The 16424-nt window shown below is 46.0% G+C and overlaps 1 protein-coding gene across 12 annotated transcripts in view; it reads right to left on the bottom strand.

Moving 5' to 3' along the window:
• upf2 (UPF2 regulator of nonsense mediated mRNA decay) overlaps positions 1-6809 on the bottom strand; it is a 97855-nt gene extending 91046 nt beyond the window's left edge. For 10 of the 12 annotated variants that reach the window (XR_011347981.1, XM_069908474.1, XM_069908469.1 and 7 more), the window contains exons 1-3: positions 6441-6544; positions 2937-3009; positions 450-540 (exon numbers count right to left, since the gene is read on the bottom strand). Coding sequence is in view for 10 of the 12 variants with exons in the window: in XM_069908474.1 (XP_069764575.1) it covers positions 450-478 (29 nt within the window). In the remaining 2 variants the exon portion in view is untranslated. The other 2 variants (XM_069908470.1, XM_069908473.1) reach the window with 2 other exon arrangements.
• Positions 6810-16424: the final 9615 nt, after the last annotated feature.

Raw genomic sequence — 16424 nt, 5'->3', positions numbered from 1 at the left:
GAGCCCATACTGCCCCATTAATCTACAAGCCCCAGTCCGTTTTGAAGAGTGAGAGGAAGCCGGAGGCCCCAGAGAAAACCCACGCAGACACAGGGAGAAGGTACAAACTCCTTAAAGACAGTGCTGGCACTGTAACAGCGTCGTGCTAACCGCTGGGCTAAAAACATTATAATGTACAAGGTCTGGGTTAGTACTTCTTGTACAAGGCTGACAAAGGTAGATGAGGAGTCAAGCAGTAACAGTGATAGTCTGTGGATAACTGCACAAATGTTTGATTTGCACGGGGTCCCTTTAGTTCGGGAGGAAAGAATGTGCACTTGGCGAGTCAATCTCCTTGCTCAGATTTTACGGTTGCTCCCCACTGTTCTACAGTGGTAAGACGAGAGATCGGAGACAAGACAAACAAATAAATGGCATAACCATAATACCCTTTCTGTAGACTTGCTTACCTTCTAAATTTCCTCTCCTTTTCACTCATCACGTTTTCTTTGAATCAGTTTTTAATGAAGCCTCACTACTGCTCACTGTCTGACTGATTCTCTGTAATATTGAATAACGTGCATTAAACAATTAGAATTTAAGAAACACTAGCTACGAAAACTAGGAATTCAGCCACAGACCTTGACTAGAAATGTTAACTTTTGTGTGTACCAGAGGGTGTGACCTCACCATGTCAATAGCAATCTTTAATAATTTACTGAGCAGGTTGAAAGGCAGGCTGTAAACCAATTGCATGGAGATGATGGGGGAAATTGGCTTCAACTTTCATTCTGAGCAAAGTGAATTGAGGGTGTTGAAAATAGAGAGAATGAGTGTTGGCGAGGTTCAGTGACTCAGTCTTTTAACTCTTGGAACACTTAACGGGGATACTTCTAATGGAAATGGAATCAAGTTATCAAATAACCTACCATATTTTCTGGGTCTTTCCCAAGTCTATTTATGCAACTTGCTTTTAATAAAAAGAATTAAAAATTTACACCCTGATGGAAAGCAATCCAGAGGTTGAAGATGCCTGGGATCCACAGTGAATTGATGGTTTGGATTTGGAATTGGCTGGCACTTAGAAGACAGAGGGTAATAGTGGAAGGGTGTTATCCATCACCAGTGGTGTTCCTTAGAAAACAGTGATACAGATGCACATAATTACTTGGATGAAAATGTAGGTGGGCAGGTTTTTAAATTTGTACTCAACACTATGATTGGTAGCATTGTGGACAGTGCTGCAGGCTCTCAAAAAATACAGCAGGATATGGATCAGTTGCAGATCTGGGCAGAGAAATGCCAGGTGGGAGTCTGGGTATGTGTGAGGTGTACATTGGGAGGAAAAATGTCAGGGGGAAATGTACAGTTAATGGCAGGGCTCTTAATAGCATTAATCTGCAGAAGGAAGTGGGATCCAGGTCCATAGCTCCTTGAAAGTAGCCGCACAAGCAGATTCGATGTAAAGAAATTGTATGATATTCTTCATTGGTTGGGGCCTTCAGGACAAGCAAAAGAAAGTCATGTGGCAGCTATACAAAAAAAACTGTAGTTAGGCTGCACCTAGAGTCTTGTGTCCAATTTTGTCGTCCAATTGCAAGAAGGATGTGGAGGCTTTGGCAAGGGAAAAGAAAGCTTTACCAGAATGCTTCTTGGATAAGGGGATATGAGATATGCAACGAGGAACCATGCAGGAGGGAGACAGATCAGCTCGTTGAGTGGTGTCACACCAACAACGTTGCACTCAATGTTAGTAAAACCAAGGAGATGATTGTGGTCTTTAGGATGAAGTCAGGAGAACACAATTCAATCCTCAGAGGGCTCGTTAATGAAGAAGGTCAAGATCTTCAAATTCCTGGGTCCAAACATCTCCAAAGATCTGTACTGGAGCCTCTATGTCAATGCAATCATGAAGAAGGCTCCCCAGCAGTGAGGAGATTTGGTATGTTACCAAAGACTCTTGAAAACTTCTACAGGTGAACCATGGAGAGCATTCAGCCTGGATGCATCAGTGACTGGTATGGAGGTGCCAACTCTGAGGACAAGAAAGAACTCCAGAGGGTTCTTAACTCGGCCTGCGACATCACGGCCTGTGACATCACGGACACCACACTTCACTCCATCAAGGACATCTTCAAAAGGCGGTGTGTTAAGAAAGCAGCCTCTATCCACAAGGATCCCCACCACCCAGGCCATGCCCTTTTCACTCTGCAACCATTGGGAAAAAGGCACAGAAGCCTGAAGACAAGCTCTCAGCAGCACAAGGATGGCTTCCTCCCCTCTGCCATCAGATTCCTGAATGAATCAAGACAATGCCTTACTTTTTCTTGCACTATTTTTATTTATTTTGTAAGGTGGCTTATATGCTGCCACAAAACAACAAATTTGTGACATGTTCATGAAAATATATTCTGATTTTGGTAGTGGATGGCTAAACTTGGGCTGTTTTCTCTGGAGCCTCAGAGGGGAGACCTGAAAGGTTTATAAATTTATAAGAGGCATGGATGGGGTAAGCAGCCAGAATCTATTTTTCTGCAGGGCAAAAATGGTCATATATTTAAGGTGATTTAAAGGAGATGCACAGGGTTTTAAAATAAAAAATAGAAAGGAATAGGTAAAATGAACAGGCTGCCGGAGGCAGTGGTGGAAGCAGATACAGTTGTTTCAAGGTTTCTAGACAGACACATGAATATGCAGGTAATAGAGTGAGGGAGATCATGTGCAAGCAGGTAGTTTCCATTTAATTTTACATAATGTTCAATGCAAACAGTGGGCAGAAGGGCAGTTTAGCACAGGAATGGGCTAAATTCAGCGGTGTGAATTTTCAAGTGGGTTCCACAAAAACCTACGCTGGATGTACGGAAAAGTCAAATTTTTGTTCTGTCAACTAATGCCATTGTTGTCAGCTATCTCCCCAATCCATTTATCACATGGTTAAAGTCTGGAGGGTTACTCACCAGAAGGCACAAAACTTCAAATGCTCAGTACCACATTCCAGTGAAGTGGTCTCAACATCAGGTGCACCATTACCTGTTGCATGAATACAAGGAGACACAGTTAGACTCACAACAAAACAGATGGGTAGTTATAATTTCAATATTCATTTCAGTTCATCATTACCATGTATGGAGATAACCAACACCACAATGGCACAGATTATGAAATCATTGTTCTGCCTTCAGCACATATCATTTCCACATAATACTGTAACTGTTTTCAGAAGTACATGCCGGAAATGATCATGGATTAAAAGCTTTGCTTATATCCTGGATGAAGCAGTAAATCGATTTTCTTTTCCACCAACATTAACAATTTATCGGTTGATAAATTGCTGGTGAAGAGGTAAGCTTCACCAGGCACAATGAATCAAATGACCTTCTGCACTGAACGATTCCAAAGTTAAATCAAGTCTTTTGCCATCCCACAGGCACTTCGCAAAGTTAAAACTCCTGAAATCAAGAACGGCAAATCCAGCTGTGTGCAATATTTCTCTCAATTCCAATCCAAAAACTTTCAAAATAGTTTATGGCAAGGTACCTCATCAGTTGCAGAACTGCATTGACATATCATCGACCATGAGTTATGGCTTGAATTTCTTTCCCTATTCAAGAGTGTGTCTTTATCATTATTTTAGACTTAGCGTTAACAGGGATATTGTAATGCAATGTCTGTTTCTGTGACCCTGGAGGAGTATTTGTGCAATGTTTTATCCAAAGGCTGAACCTGTCTGGCACCTGATGAAATTGATGAAAGGGGCGAAAAATGACAAATGATGCCTTTTGGTGGTACTAACAAGACTACAGAACGCAGCACGGTAGGGCAAAGAATGGTAGGGTGCTCGAGAGTACTCGTGAGGAGTAAAGTTGGTAGCACTGTTAATAATGTGGTTAAGGTGTATGAGATACTGGCCTTCATTAATTTCGGTAATTAATACAAGAACAAGGAGGTGACACTCCAATTTAGAGCAGGTCACTCCACTAAAAGATGTGATAGTGCTTGAGAGGTTACAGAAGCATTTAACCTATAGGAGACATGGGAGTGGCAAGATCATGGGTGGCACAGTTTGCATAGCGGTTAGTGCTATACTGTTACAGCACGAGTGATCTGGGTTCGAATCCCCCTTCCGGGTAATCTGGTTTCCTCCCACCTTGCAAAACATTCTGGAGTGGTAGGCTTATTGGGGTATTTGGCAGCATGGACGCGAGCCGGAAGAGCCTGTTATCATGCTGTATGCCCAAAAAAAATTAATTAAATCAGTTTACCCAAGAGAAGAGGTTAAGAGGGGGATGCAGGTATAGGTATAGACAGGATAGACTTAAGAAAACATTTCCCAATATCAAACAAATTGAAACTGGAGGACAAAGATTTGGCATCAGGGGCAAGAGATTTAGAGAGGAAAGAATGGAGAGCAATTGTATGAGCAAACCAGTAATATATCTTCCTCCTCTGGACACTGCAAGACCTGCTGAGTTCCTCCAATATTTCTGCATATGACAGCATGCTCAAGAGTGTGATAGAAGCATAGTTACTGACAGCATTTATGAAGTCTTGAGAAATGCCCTTGAACTTACAATTCAAAAGGCTATGGACCAAGTTCGGGAGGGACTGCAAAGAACTCATACCTGCCCTCACCACAACAACAAGCAATGCACTCTCCCCCAGCCAATGCCAAATTTGTACTGTGTATAATCCACTGCCTAAACAAAAGAATCTGACAAACAGGCAACTATCAGGTCTTTCTCTAAAACCAAACTCAGAACAACGATCAAGGACTCACACAAACCATTTTATAGATTAATTTAGAAACTCAGAAATGCAAAGATTGAACAAAAAGCTGCGACAGGGCGAAAGGATGGAGGATAACAGGAGAAAATGAGTCGACGGGAGGTCCAAATGACATCTGAAAACGGGAATCTCAGCAGGTCAAACAGTGTATTTTATGTAACAAAGGTGGTGAAGGGCTCAAGTCCAAAACGTTGGTTATGTATTTTTATCTTTACTATATAAAGGGCACTATTGACCTACTGAGTTTCTCCAGCATCGTGTTTTTACTACAAGCACAGCATCTGTAGACTTTCATGTTTTATACAGAGGTGGACATTCAGGACATCTCTGCCAGTCGAAAAAGAAATGACAACCCAATCCAACCTTCCATGCACCCGCTTTGTATAACCACTGCTGAAGAATTGATCAATAAAAGTAATAATTAAAAACACACAAATGCTGGAGAAATTCAGCAGGTCAAACAGTGCCTTTATGTAGCAAAGGTAAAGGTACATCACCAACTTTTCGGGCTTGAGCCCTTCATCAAAGGATGGGCAACTCATACTTCGCTACATAAAGGCACTGTTTGACCTGCTAAGTTTCTCCAGCATTTGTGCGTTTATTCATTAAACCACAGAATCCTGTGTTTTACCAAAGTAAAATCTATTATTGAACAACACCCAACAGATACAAATATAAAATTCGCCTGTGATGGTTTACAGAATGAAATAAACAACCCAACCCAAGACAAAGCACTGCGGTGTGCGGGTCAAGAGCTTTGACAGAGACACCACATCCCCCCCCCACCCCACGGAGGGGGAGCGAGGGGGAAAGAGACAGGCCCCGGTTACAGGACACCCGGGTCCCCTCGTTACTGCCCCCCACCCCCGTCCCCGATCCTCCCCCCACTCCGGAACAGGTCGCATCACCATTCCCCCATCAGAACCAGGCCACAATCCACCCCAGGCCCTGTTCCCCTGTACCAGGGCTCCACCCCCCCGGGCCCAGGGCTCCACCCCCCCGGGCCCAGGGCTCCACCCCCCCCGGGCCCAGGGCTCCACCCCCCCCGGGCCCAGGGCTCCACCCCCCCCGGGCCCAGGGCTCCACCCCCCCCGGGACCAGGGCTCCACCCCCCCCGGGACCAGGGCTCCACCCCCCCGGGACCAGGGCTCCACCCCCCCGGGACCAGGGCTCCACCCCCCCGGGACCAGGGCTCCACCCCACCGGGACCAGGGCTCCACCCCACCGGGACCAGGGCTCCACCCCACCGGGACCAGGGCTCCACCACCCCGGGACCAGGGCTCCACCCCACCGGGACCAGGGCTCCACCCCACCGGGACCAGGGCTCCACCCCACCGGGACCAGGGCTCCACCCCACCGGGACCAGGGCTCCACCCCCCCCCGGGACCAGGGCTCCACCCCACCGGGACCAGGGCTCCACCCCACCGGGACCAGGGCTCCACCACCCCGGGACCAGGGCTCCACCCCCCCGGGACCAGGGCTCCACCCCACCGGGACCAGGGCTCCACCCCACCGGGACCAGGGCCCCGTCATCCCCACACCCCCCCCCCCCCGGTCTCACCCAGGCCCCGTTCTCCCGGACCAGGCTCCGACCCTCCCCCAGGATCCGTTCCCCTTGACCAGGGCCCCCCGCATTCACCCCACGAAGACCAGGCCCCGTTCCCCACCCCCGGTACCGGCGCCGCCGACCATCCGACCCCCGTCTCCGGAGAACACCGACCGCCAGGACCCCTCCACCAGATCTGTCTCCAGCTCGCCTGCCTCCCACCAGCTCCTGCTGCCCGTCATCTACTTACAAAAAAAATATATTAAATTGCGCCGCCGCGGTGAGGGAGGGATTGAGGGGAACAGCATCGACCAGGCGAAAGATGCTGCTCAGCGTTGACGCAGGCACCGCCGCGGACACCCAGTCACGAGAACAAGGCCCCAAGTTCGCTGAATCGAAGCCGAAAGTGACGCAGGTCGCGCCGCTGCCATGGAGATCAGGGCCAAGGTGACAACAGCGTGACGGCGGGAGGGGGTTGCGGGGGTGGTGTTTTCTGGGTGGGGGGGCGGTGGGAGGAGCATTGCTGGGGACCGGGCGGTGTGTGGGGCGAGGCGTTGCCAGGGTGCTAGGGGGCGGGGTCTTGCCCGTGGAGGGGGCGGGGTCTTGCCTGTGGAGGGGGGCGGGGTCTTGCCTATGGAGGGGGCACAAGGTGATGGTGATGGCAACCAGGTGGGTTGGAGCCAGGTCTGCAGAAGAGGGTGCAAACGGTGATTGATTGCCAGGGATTGATTGGCCGGGCCGCAGATTGGCCAGGGCCTGGGTGGATGACCCCTGCAGGGGTGCTTCACTTGGAAGGACTATTTGGGTCGTGATATAGTGAGGGAGGAGGTGTGGACGCGATTGATGGGGAGGGATATGTGGACAAGGGAGTCAAGGAGGGAGTGGTCCACGCAGAAAGCGGAGAGGGAACTATGTGTCTAGTAGTGGTATCATGTAGGACGAGTTGGTAATGGTGGATGTTGGGATGATGGACAAGGAAGCTGTTGGGGGTGGTAGGTGAGGATGAGAGGAAACCTGTTCTTCTTGTGCGTGGGGGCTGAGGGGGCCAGGGCAGATGCACTGGGCAACGCTCCCACGGTCACACCCCTGTAACAGAGGCGATACAGTTGAGGCCAAGTTGATGGTGGGAGAGGGAAAGTCACATGTTTTGAAGGAGGACATCTCGGATGTCACAGGCCATCAAGAGGCAAATGAAATGTTTAGGAGCAGGGACAGTATGCTGCAACTGTACAAGGTACTGGTGAGGCCGCATCTGGAGTACTGGTATAGTTCTGGTCTCCTTTCTTGAGGAAGGATGCGCTGACTTTGGAGGTTGTGCAGAGGAGGTTCACCAGGTTGATTCCAGGGATGAGGGGGTTAGCCTATGAGTTGTCTGGGAATGTATGCGATGGAATTTAGAAGGAGAGGGGATCATATAGAAAGATATAAAATTATGAGAGACAGATAAGATTGAAGTAGGTAAGTTGTTTCCATTGGTGAGGGAGATGAGAATGAGGTGACTGAGCCTCAAGATTCAGTATGGACATGAGGAACTGCTTTTCCCAGAGGGTGGTATTCACTTCCCATTGAAACAGTGGAGGTGAGCTCAGTAAATATATTTAAGAAAAGGTTGTACAGATTTTTACAGTAGGGGAATTAAGGGATATGGGGAGAAAGGAGGTGGGTGGAGATGAGTCCACGACCAGATCAGCCATGATCTCATTGCATAGCGGCAATGGAACAATGGGCTGAATGGGTGACTCCTGTTCCTATTTCTTGTGTTCTTATATCTGATGGTGAATCATATAGTAGGTGGCGGAAATGGCAGAGAAGAATACGTTGGATGTGGAGGCTGGTTGGGTGGTAGTTGAGGACAAGGGGAATCCGGTCCTTGTAACAGCTTGTTGTGGATGGGGCCAGGGCAAATATGCAGCAAATAGAGGAGATGTGAATAAGACATAGGAGCAGAAATAGGCTTTTTAACCCGTCAAGCCTGCCCCACCATTCATTCATGATCTGATCCATTTTTGAAGCCACAATTTTTGAAGGAGGTCATCTCAAGAGGATATCTCTGTTCTGGAATGGAAGACCTCATCCTGGGAGCAGATTTGACAAAGATGAAGGAATTAAGATAAAAGAATATGATCCTTACAGGGACAGGTTGTGAAGAGGGATAGTTGAGTTAATTGTGGGAGTTGGTAGGTTTGTAGAAAATATCTGCAGAAAGTTTGCCTCCTGAGATGGGGGCAGAGAGATCAAGAAAGCAGATAGTGCTGCCAGAGATGGACCAAGTGAATTTGAGGTCAGGGCGAAAGTTAGCAGCAAAGTAAAGTTGACGAGCTCATCACAGGTGACAACATAGTTGTCAACATAGCAGAGAAAGAGTTGAGGGGCCTTGCTGAGTAACATGGATTACTCTACTTAGTCAACAAAAAGGCAAAAAGGACCCATGGCTACCCCTTTGACTTGAAGAAAGTGGGATGAGTCAAAGACGAAGTTATTGAAGTGAGAACAGGTTCTACCAGGTGGAGGAGGGTGGTGATGGAGGAGGACTGGTTGGGGCTGTTGAGAAAGAAATGAAGGAATTTGAGATCTTCATTACAGGGGGTGGAGGTGTGTAGACATTGGATGTTTTTAGTTTGGTCACAAACAGATACAAACAATTCAAAACATCTCATTTTAAAATGCAAGAGTTATGCATAAGATGGTGCCTTGCAAGTCTACAAAGACAATATTCCTGTGCTGGAGATTTTCACAATGAGGTGCAAATGGAAGGGCCTATCTCAGGAAAGTGATAAAATCTCTCATGAATTGATTTTGGGGATCAGCAAGCTGTTCTGATGGAGTGTGCTGTTTTAGGAAGGTCATGTGGTTTTGCAAGCAGAGAGAGAGAGAAGAGAGACTGTTGGTTTTCTGCAGTGGCTTTTGGAAGCTTGTTCAAAACCCCATTTTGAAGGCGGGTTGTGAGTTCTGAATTCAGCCTTGTGGTCCATACAAGAGGAGATGGCTGGCTGTATAATGTTTCGCCTGAGATAATGGAAACAGAAAGGGAACTCTATGGAAACAGAAAGGGAACTCTATGGTGACCTGAAAGAAAGAAAACGCTGATGTGGAAAGCTTCTTCGGCAAGACACTAAAGTGGCTGATCAGAAGGAATCAGTTTGTGTGTGTCCAACAAACAACAAATCTCTCTCTATGAAAACCAACAAGGACCTTTCTGAGCAGTAACCATGTACTTTTCAAGCACCAAACCCTGGTGAAGATTCATAAATGTAAAATTTTGTGGACAGTATAAGAATTGCCTGATACCGATGAACTTGGAGTGAGAAGTAAGATTGGACTGTGAATCAAAGAACTTTTCTGAGCTAACACACCCATTATATACACATGTGCTTAGAATTAGGAGGGGGTTAAGTTTGTACTTAAGTTTGATCCTGTTTTTAGGTTTAAAGAAAATATAAAGTAACTTTTGTTTAAGTAACCATTTGTTTTGGTGAATTTCAGTTGCTGCTGAGTTTTGGGGTCCTCTGGGTCCATAGCATTGCCCACACCTTCTCACCATCATTCAGGGCCCCATATAGTTCTAAGTCAGGGGACAACCTTTTACCATATGGGAGCCAGATTGTGTGTTAGTGGATGAACGGCAGGCCACACTGACGCTACCATAAATTAAATAAATAGTGATGCATTTCAGGTCAGAGAAGGCCTCTTCAAATCTGGAAATGCACCAAAAATCACGAGTTAGTCATTAAAATGACACAATAAAAAAAGTCAAAAATTAGAAAAATGAGTCACAATGAGATTAAACAACTAATCTAATTAAACTAAAAGACACCAGTGAGAGGGGACAGAGAGAAAGGGATTTATGCACAGAGAGGGAGTCCACCCAGAGAGAGGGAGTCCACCCAGAGAAGGAGTCCACCCAGAGAGAGGGAGTCCACCCAGAGAGAGGGAGTCCACCCAGAGAAGGAGTCCACCCAGAGAGAGGGAGTCCACCCAGAGAGGGAGTCCACCCAGAGAGGGAGTCCACCCAGAGAGGAAGTCCACCCAGAGAGGAAGTCCACCCAGAGAGAGGAAGTGCAACTCTGAAAGGGACGAGGAGTCACACAGAGAGACGGTGTCATGTACACAAACAGGAAGTGAGAGAGAGAGGGGGGAGAACCACACAGAGATAGGTTGAAAGAGCATTACAGAAAGAGGTGGTATTGTAGAGAGAGATGTAGGTTCTCACTGTGAAGCCGGGGGAGGGTGTGGGGGGGGGGCGGGAGAACGGCACAGGGGGTGTATCATGCTGAGGGCGGGGGGTGCCTCATGCCAAGGGCTTTGGGGGGTGGCTGTGTGCTAAGGGTAGGGTAGCAGCCGTGCACCGAGGTGGGGGTGGCGGCGGCCGCACCCTGGGCCGGATAAATTTGGATCAAGCTGTTGGTTACCCACCCCTGTTCTAAGTGAAGTGAATCTGCAGGAGTCATCTACTGCATCCGGTCGGTGCTCCTGTTGCAGCTTTTCTGCATCAGGGAGACTGAACACAGACTGGAGAGCATTCCTTTGAGCACTTTCACTCTGTCCGCTACAACATTGGGGATCTCCCAGTGCACAACCATTTCAATTCCTCACCAACATATCTATCCCTGGCCTCATGCACTGCTGAACTGAGGCCACCTACAATATTCTGTCTGGGCACCCTCCAACCAGATGGCATTAACATCAACCTCCAGTTTCTCACTCCCTTTCCCCAACCCTCTGTCTCCTATCCACCTCCCCACTCCCTCCCTTCTCCATTCAGGGAGTTAGACCCCTTATCACCTTTGTTTTTATATCCTGCCCGCCCACCCATATCTACCTCTTGCCTGTTGGCCCATGTTCCTCCCTCCTCCCTCCTTCTTCCTCCTCCTCCTCCTCACCCCCCACCACCTTTCTATTTGGGCTTCTGCCCTGATTTTTGCTCATACTTTGATGAGGGGCTTAGGTCTGAAATATGACTAGATTCTCCAGCACTTTTGTGTATTGCAATTGAATAAGGTTTTCATGTAGGTTGTAGTGTAGCATTTTAAAGCTAGGAGGCATTGAAGAATTAGTAAGAACCTCCGGAGATTATTGTAGACGACAGAACTAAACTGACCTGATCCTGCCAATGAAAAGGTAAATCACAATGTAACACAGAACATTACAGCACAGTACAGGCCCTTCAGCCCACAATGCTGTGCCAACCGATAGACACCTAATTAGCAAACTCACCCTTCCCTACCTCACACCCTTAATCTTCTGTTTCCCTGTGTGTTCCTGTTTAAGAGTGTTCTTGCAGATGCTGTGCGACCTGCTGAGTTTCTCTAACATGTTTGTGTATTATCATTAAGATGTTTCTCTTATAGAAACCATAGAAAACTACAGCACAGAAAATAAGCCATTCAGCCCTTCTAGTCTGTGCTGAAACATCATTCCTCTAGTCCCACTGACCTGCACCCATTCTATAACCCTCCAGATCACTCCCATCCATTTATCCAATTTATTCTTAAAACTTAAGAGTGAGCCTGCATTTACCACGTCAAATGGAGGCTTCTTCCTAACTCCCACGACTCTCTGAGTGAAGAAGTTTCCCCTAATGTTCCCATCAACCTTTTACCTTTTTCCCTAAATTCATGTCCTCTCAATTTATCTCCCCTAATCTAAATGGAAAGAGCCTACTCACATTTACTCATTATTTTGTAAACTTCCATCAAACTTCCCCTCATTTTTCTATGCTCTAAGGAATAAAGTCTCAACCTGTTTAATCTGAAGATCAGCGACATCATAGTAAATCTCTGCACTCTTTCGATCTTACTGACATCCTTCGTATAGTTTGGCCACCAGAACTGCACACAATACTCCAAATTTGGTCTCCCACTGAAGAAGGACTCAGGCCCAAACCCTTGCTTACCTTTCCTTCCTATGGATGATTGCTAATTGACTTGCTGAGTATTGCATTTTTTAAACCAAAAATAGACTTTATTCACAGTAAATTAATCACAAAAAAAACCATTCAAAGTCTTTTCACACCCATAACGTCAGCCATATCTATGGAACTGTAGGTCAACCAGTTTACCTATCTCGGGTGCACCATTTCATCGGATGCAAGGATCGACAACGAGATAGACAACAGACTCGTCAAGGCAAATAGCGCCTTTGGAAGACTACACAAAAGAGTCTGGAAAAACAACCAACTGAAAACCCTCACAAAGATTAGCGTATACAGAGCCATTGTCATACCCACACTCCTGTTCAGCTCCGAATCATGGGTCCTCAACCGGCATCACCTACGGTTCCTAGAATGCTTCCACCAGCGTTGTCTCCGCTCCATCCTCAACATTCATTGGAGCGACTTCATCACCAACATCGAAGTACTCGAGATGGCAGAGGCCGACAGCATCGAATCCACGCTGCTGAAGACCCAACTGCGCTGGGTAGGTCACATTTCCAGAATGGAGGACCATCGCCTTCTCAAGATCGTGTTCTATGGTGAGCTCTCCACTGGCCACCGAGACAGAGGTGCACCAAAGAAGAGGTACAAGGACTGCTTAAAGAAATCTCTTGGTGCCTGCCACATTGACCACCGCCAGTGGGCTGATATCGCCTCAAACCATGCATCTTGGCGCCTCACTGTTCGGCAGGCAGCAACCTCCTTTGAAGAAGACCACAGAGTCCACCTCACTGACAAAAGACAAAGGAGGAAAAACCCTACACCCAACCCCAACCCACCAATTTTCCTTTGCAACTGCTGCAACTGTGTCTGCATGTCCCGCATCGGACTTGTCAGCCACAAACAAGCCTGCAGCTGACGTGGACATTACCCCTCCATTAATCTTTGTCTGCGAAGCCAAGCCAAAGAGAAGAGAGAATATTATGAAATAGAAACAGGCCCTCTGCCCTCTCTAGTCTGTGCCAAACTACTTTTCTGTCTATCCCCCACAGACCTGTGCCCAGTCCATAGCCCTCCATACCTCTCCCATCCATGTACCCATCCAAATTCTTCTTAAATGTTGAAATTGAGCCCACATTCACCACTTCAGCTGGCTGCTCATTCCATATTCCCACCACTCTCTATGTGAACAACTTCCCCTTCAACATTTCCCCTTTCACCCATAATCCATGTCTTCTGGTCTGTATTTCACCTACCCTCAGTGGAAAAAGCCCATCTACATTTATTCTGTCTATCCTCCTGTATTGGAGGATTTAAACCATGTTTTTTGCTCCTGCAAGGCTGAGAATCAGTAAACTGCTTGAGACTCAGCAGACATAAGCTAAGTTCCACCATGGGGCCCAGAGATGCTGTTATCTGACAAAAAGACATCTGTGTACCAAGAACATTTAATCTTCCTGCTTGTTTTGGTCATAGTCTTTCAGGCAGAGACCTAACTTTTTTTTTTTTTTTTTAATTTTTTATTTTTCACACCATAAATCACAATAGCCATGATATACACTTTTTCTTTTCCACACATTTACAGTGACTTTTTCTCCCTCCCCCCTCCCTCCTCCCAAGCCACCCCCCCATCCCCCCCCCCTCTCATCCATTTTAGTTATACAATCTAGGTTGCATTAATTCAGTTAGACAATGTTGTCATTCAACAAAAATACACCAGAAATTCTACTGAGTCCATTCTTTTCTTCTCTTCTCCTTCCATCAACTTAGGTAATGTTTGTTCCCGGTAGGTTTTCGCTATTGTATTTAATGTAAGGCTCCCATACTTGTTCGAATATTTCAATATTATTTCTTAAACTATATGTTATTTTTTCTAATGGAATACATTTATTCATTTCTATATACCATTGTTGTATTTTCAAATTATCTTCCAATTTCCAGGTTGACATAATACATTTTTTTGCTACAGCTAGGGCTATCTTAACAAATCTTTTTTGTGCATCCTCCAAGTCAATTCCAAATTCTTTATTTTTTATGTTACTTAGGAGAAAGATCTCTGGATTCTTTGGTATATTGTTTTCTGTTATTTTATTTAATATCTGATTGAGATCATCCCAAAATTTTTCTACTCTCTCACATGTCCAGATTGCATGAATTGTTGTTCCCCTTTCTTTTTTACATCGAAAACATCTATCAGATACTGTTGGGTCCCATTTATTTAACTTTTGCGGTGTAATGTATAGTCTGTGTAACCAATTATATTGTATCATACGCAGCCTCGTATTTATTGTATTTCTCATCGTTCCAGAGCATAACTTCTCCCATGTTTCCTTTTTTATCTTTATATTTAAATCTTGTTCCCATTTTTGTTTAGTTTTACCATTTGTTTCCTCATTCTCCTTTTCTTGCAGTTTAATATACATATTTTTTATAAATCTTTTGATTAACATTGTATCTGTAATCACATATTCAAGGTTACTTCCCTCTGGTAAACTCAAGTTGCTTCCTAATTTATCTTTCAAGTAGGATCTCAGTTGGTAATATGCCAGCGCTGTATCTCCCGTTATATTGTACTTATCTCTCATTTGTTCAAAGGATAAGAATCTACTTCCTGAAAAACAATTTTCTATTCTTTTAATCCCTTTTTTTTCCCATTTTCTAAAGGCAAGGTTGTCTATTGTAAAAGGGAGTAGCTTATTTTGCGTCAATATTAGTTTTGGTATTTGGTAATTTATTTTATTTCTTTCTACATGAATCTTCTTCCATATATTGAGGAGATGGTGTAATACTGGAGAAGTTCTATGTTGTACCAATTTTTCGTCCCATTTATATAATATGTGTTCAGGTATCTTTTCCCCTATTTTATCTAATTCTAGTCTCGTCCAGTCTGGTTTTTCCCTTGTTTGATAAAAATCTGATAGGTACCTTAATTGTGCGGCGGCAGAGACCTAACTTTGATGCAAAATAAACCACTGTATTCAAAGTGATAAGCTAGAAAGTTGTGTTATTCGATAGAAGCGAAGGCATGCTAGCTTGCTCGCTTATCTTTCTTTTTGTGCTGGGAATAGGTGCTTGGGTAAGCAGTTTTTGGGTAATACAAGCCATGGTCCCACTGCTGAAGTTAGAGACTCTCCAAGAGGTGGCAACATCTCTCAGCAAGAAGAAGAGTCCAGCCAACGTCCTGGTCGGGGGAGGTGGAGAAGCTGCTACCGCCGCCTCGACAACCTACTACGAGTGTGCAGTCATTGCCTCGCCTCGGCAGTTGGGACCAGTCCAGGCGTTGATAAGTATCATTGGGAAGAGCTTGCATATTTTCGTTTGAAATCAGCTTTAGATTTAGTAATAAAGATTTGTATAAACTCAAGTGCTCTTGGCGTGTGTGTCCATTTTCTTTCGGTAGCTCAAACACTATGACCAATCTAAAACGAACAAAGTGAGAGGTACAAGTTTACCCAGGACACCTCCTCCTAATTTTAAATACCTCATTCAATTCTCCCCTCATTCTTTTACACTCCAGGAAATAAAATCCCAACCTGTTTAATCTTTCCCTGTATGGGCAACATACATGTAGTAAACTTTCTCTGCACTCTTTCTATCTTATTGATCTCTTAGGGGACCAAAACGGCACACAAAACTCCAAATTTGGCCTCAGCAATGTCTTAGATAACTTGACCATAACATCCCAACTCCTGGACATTTTGATGAATGAAGGCCAATAGGCCAAAAAGCTCTCTTGATCACCCAGTGACGCCACTTTCAGGGTATGATGGATCTGTATTCCGAGATCGAGTTCCACCACCCTCCTTGGTGCCCTATCATTCACCATGTCCATCCTGCCTTGGTTTGTCCTTCCAAAATGTAACACCTCAGACTGGTCTGCACTAAATTCCATCTGTCATTTTTCCAGCAGGTCCACAACGCCTCCGATCTCAGGGTCACCTGCACACCTGCTGGTCCATTCATTGTAATACAGCATTTGTTCTCTCAATATCACCACGGTGGCACCTTGTAGCTTCTTGCCCCTCCCCTCCAGAAGAGGGGTTGTGGGGTCTCCCACCCCCATAGGAATGCAGCCCTGCAAAGAGCTTTCAGCTGTTGCTTGTCGCCAGATCCGAGGCGTGGAGCTCCGAGACCTATCAGAGTTTGGAGGCGGCGCCTGCTCCACTCTCTGCACATGCCCGTTGGAGGTCCCGGACACTGCGGGACAGGGGGGTAGAGGAGGAGGAAGAGGGGGGGGGGGAA

Source organism: Narcine bancroftii, chromosome 13, assembly GCF_036971445.1.
Source record: "Narcine bancroftii isolate sNarBan1 chromosome 13, sNarBan1.hap1, whole genome shotgun sequence".
Lineage (NCBI taxonomy): Eukaryota > Metazoa > Chordata > Chondrichthyes > Torpediniformes > Narcinidae > Narcine > Narcine bancroftii.
The sequence above is the reverse complement of the archived record's forward strand: the minus strand, read 5'-3'. Positions and strand labels throughout refer to the sequence as shown.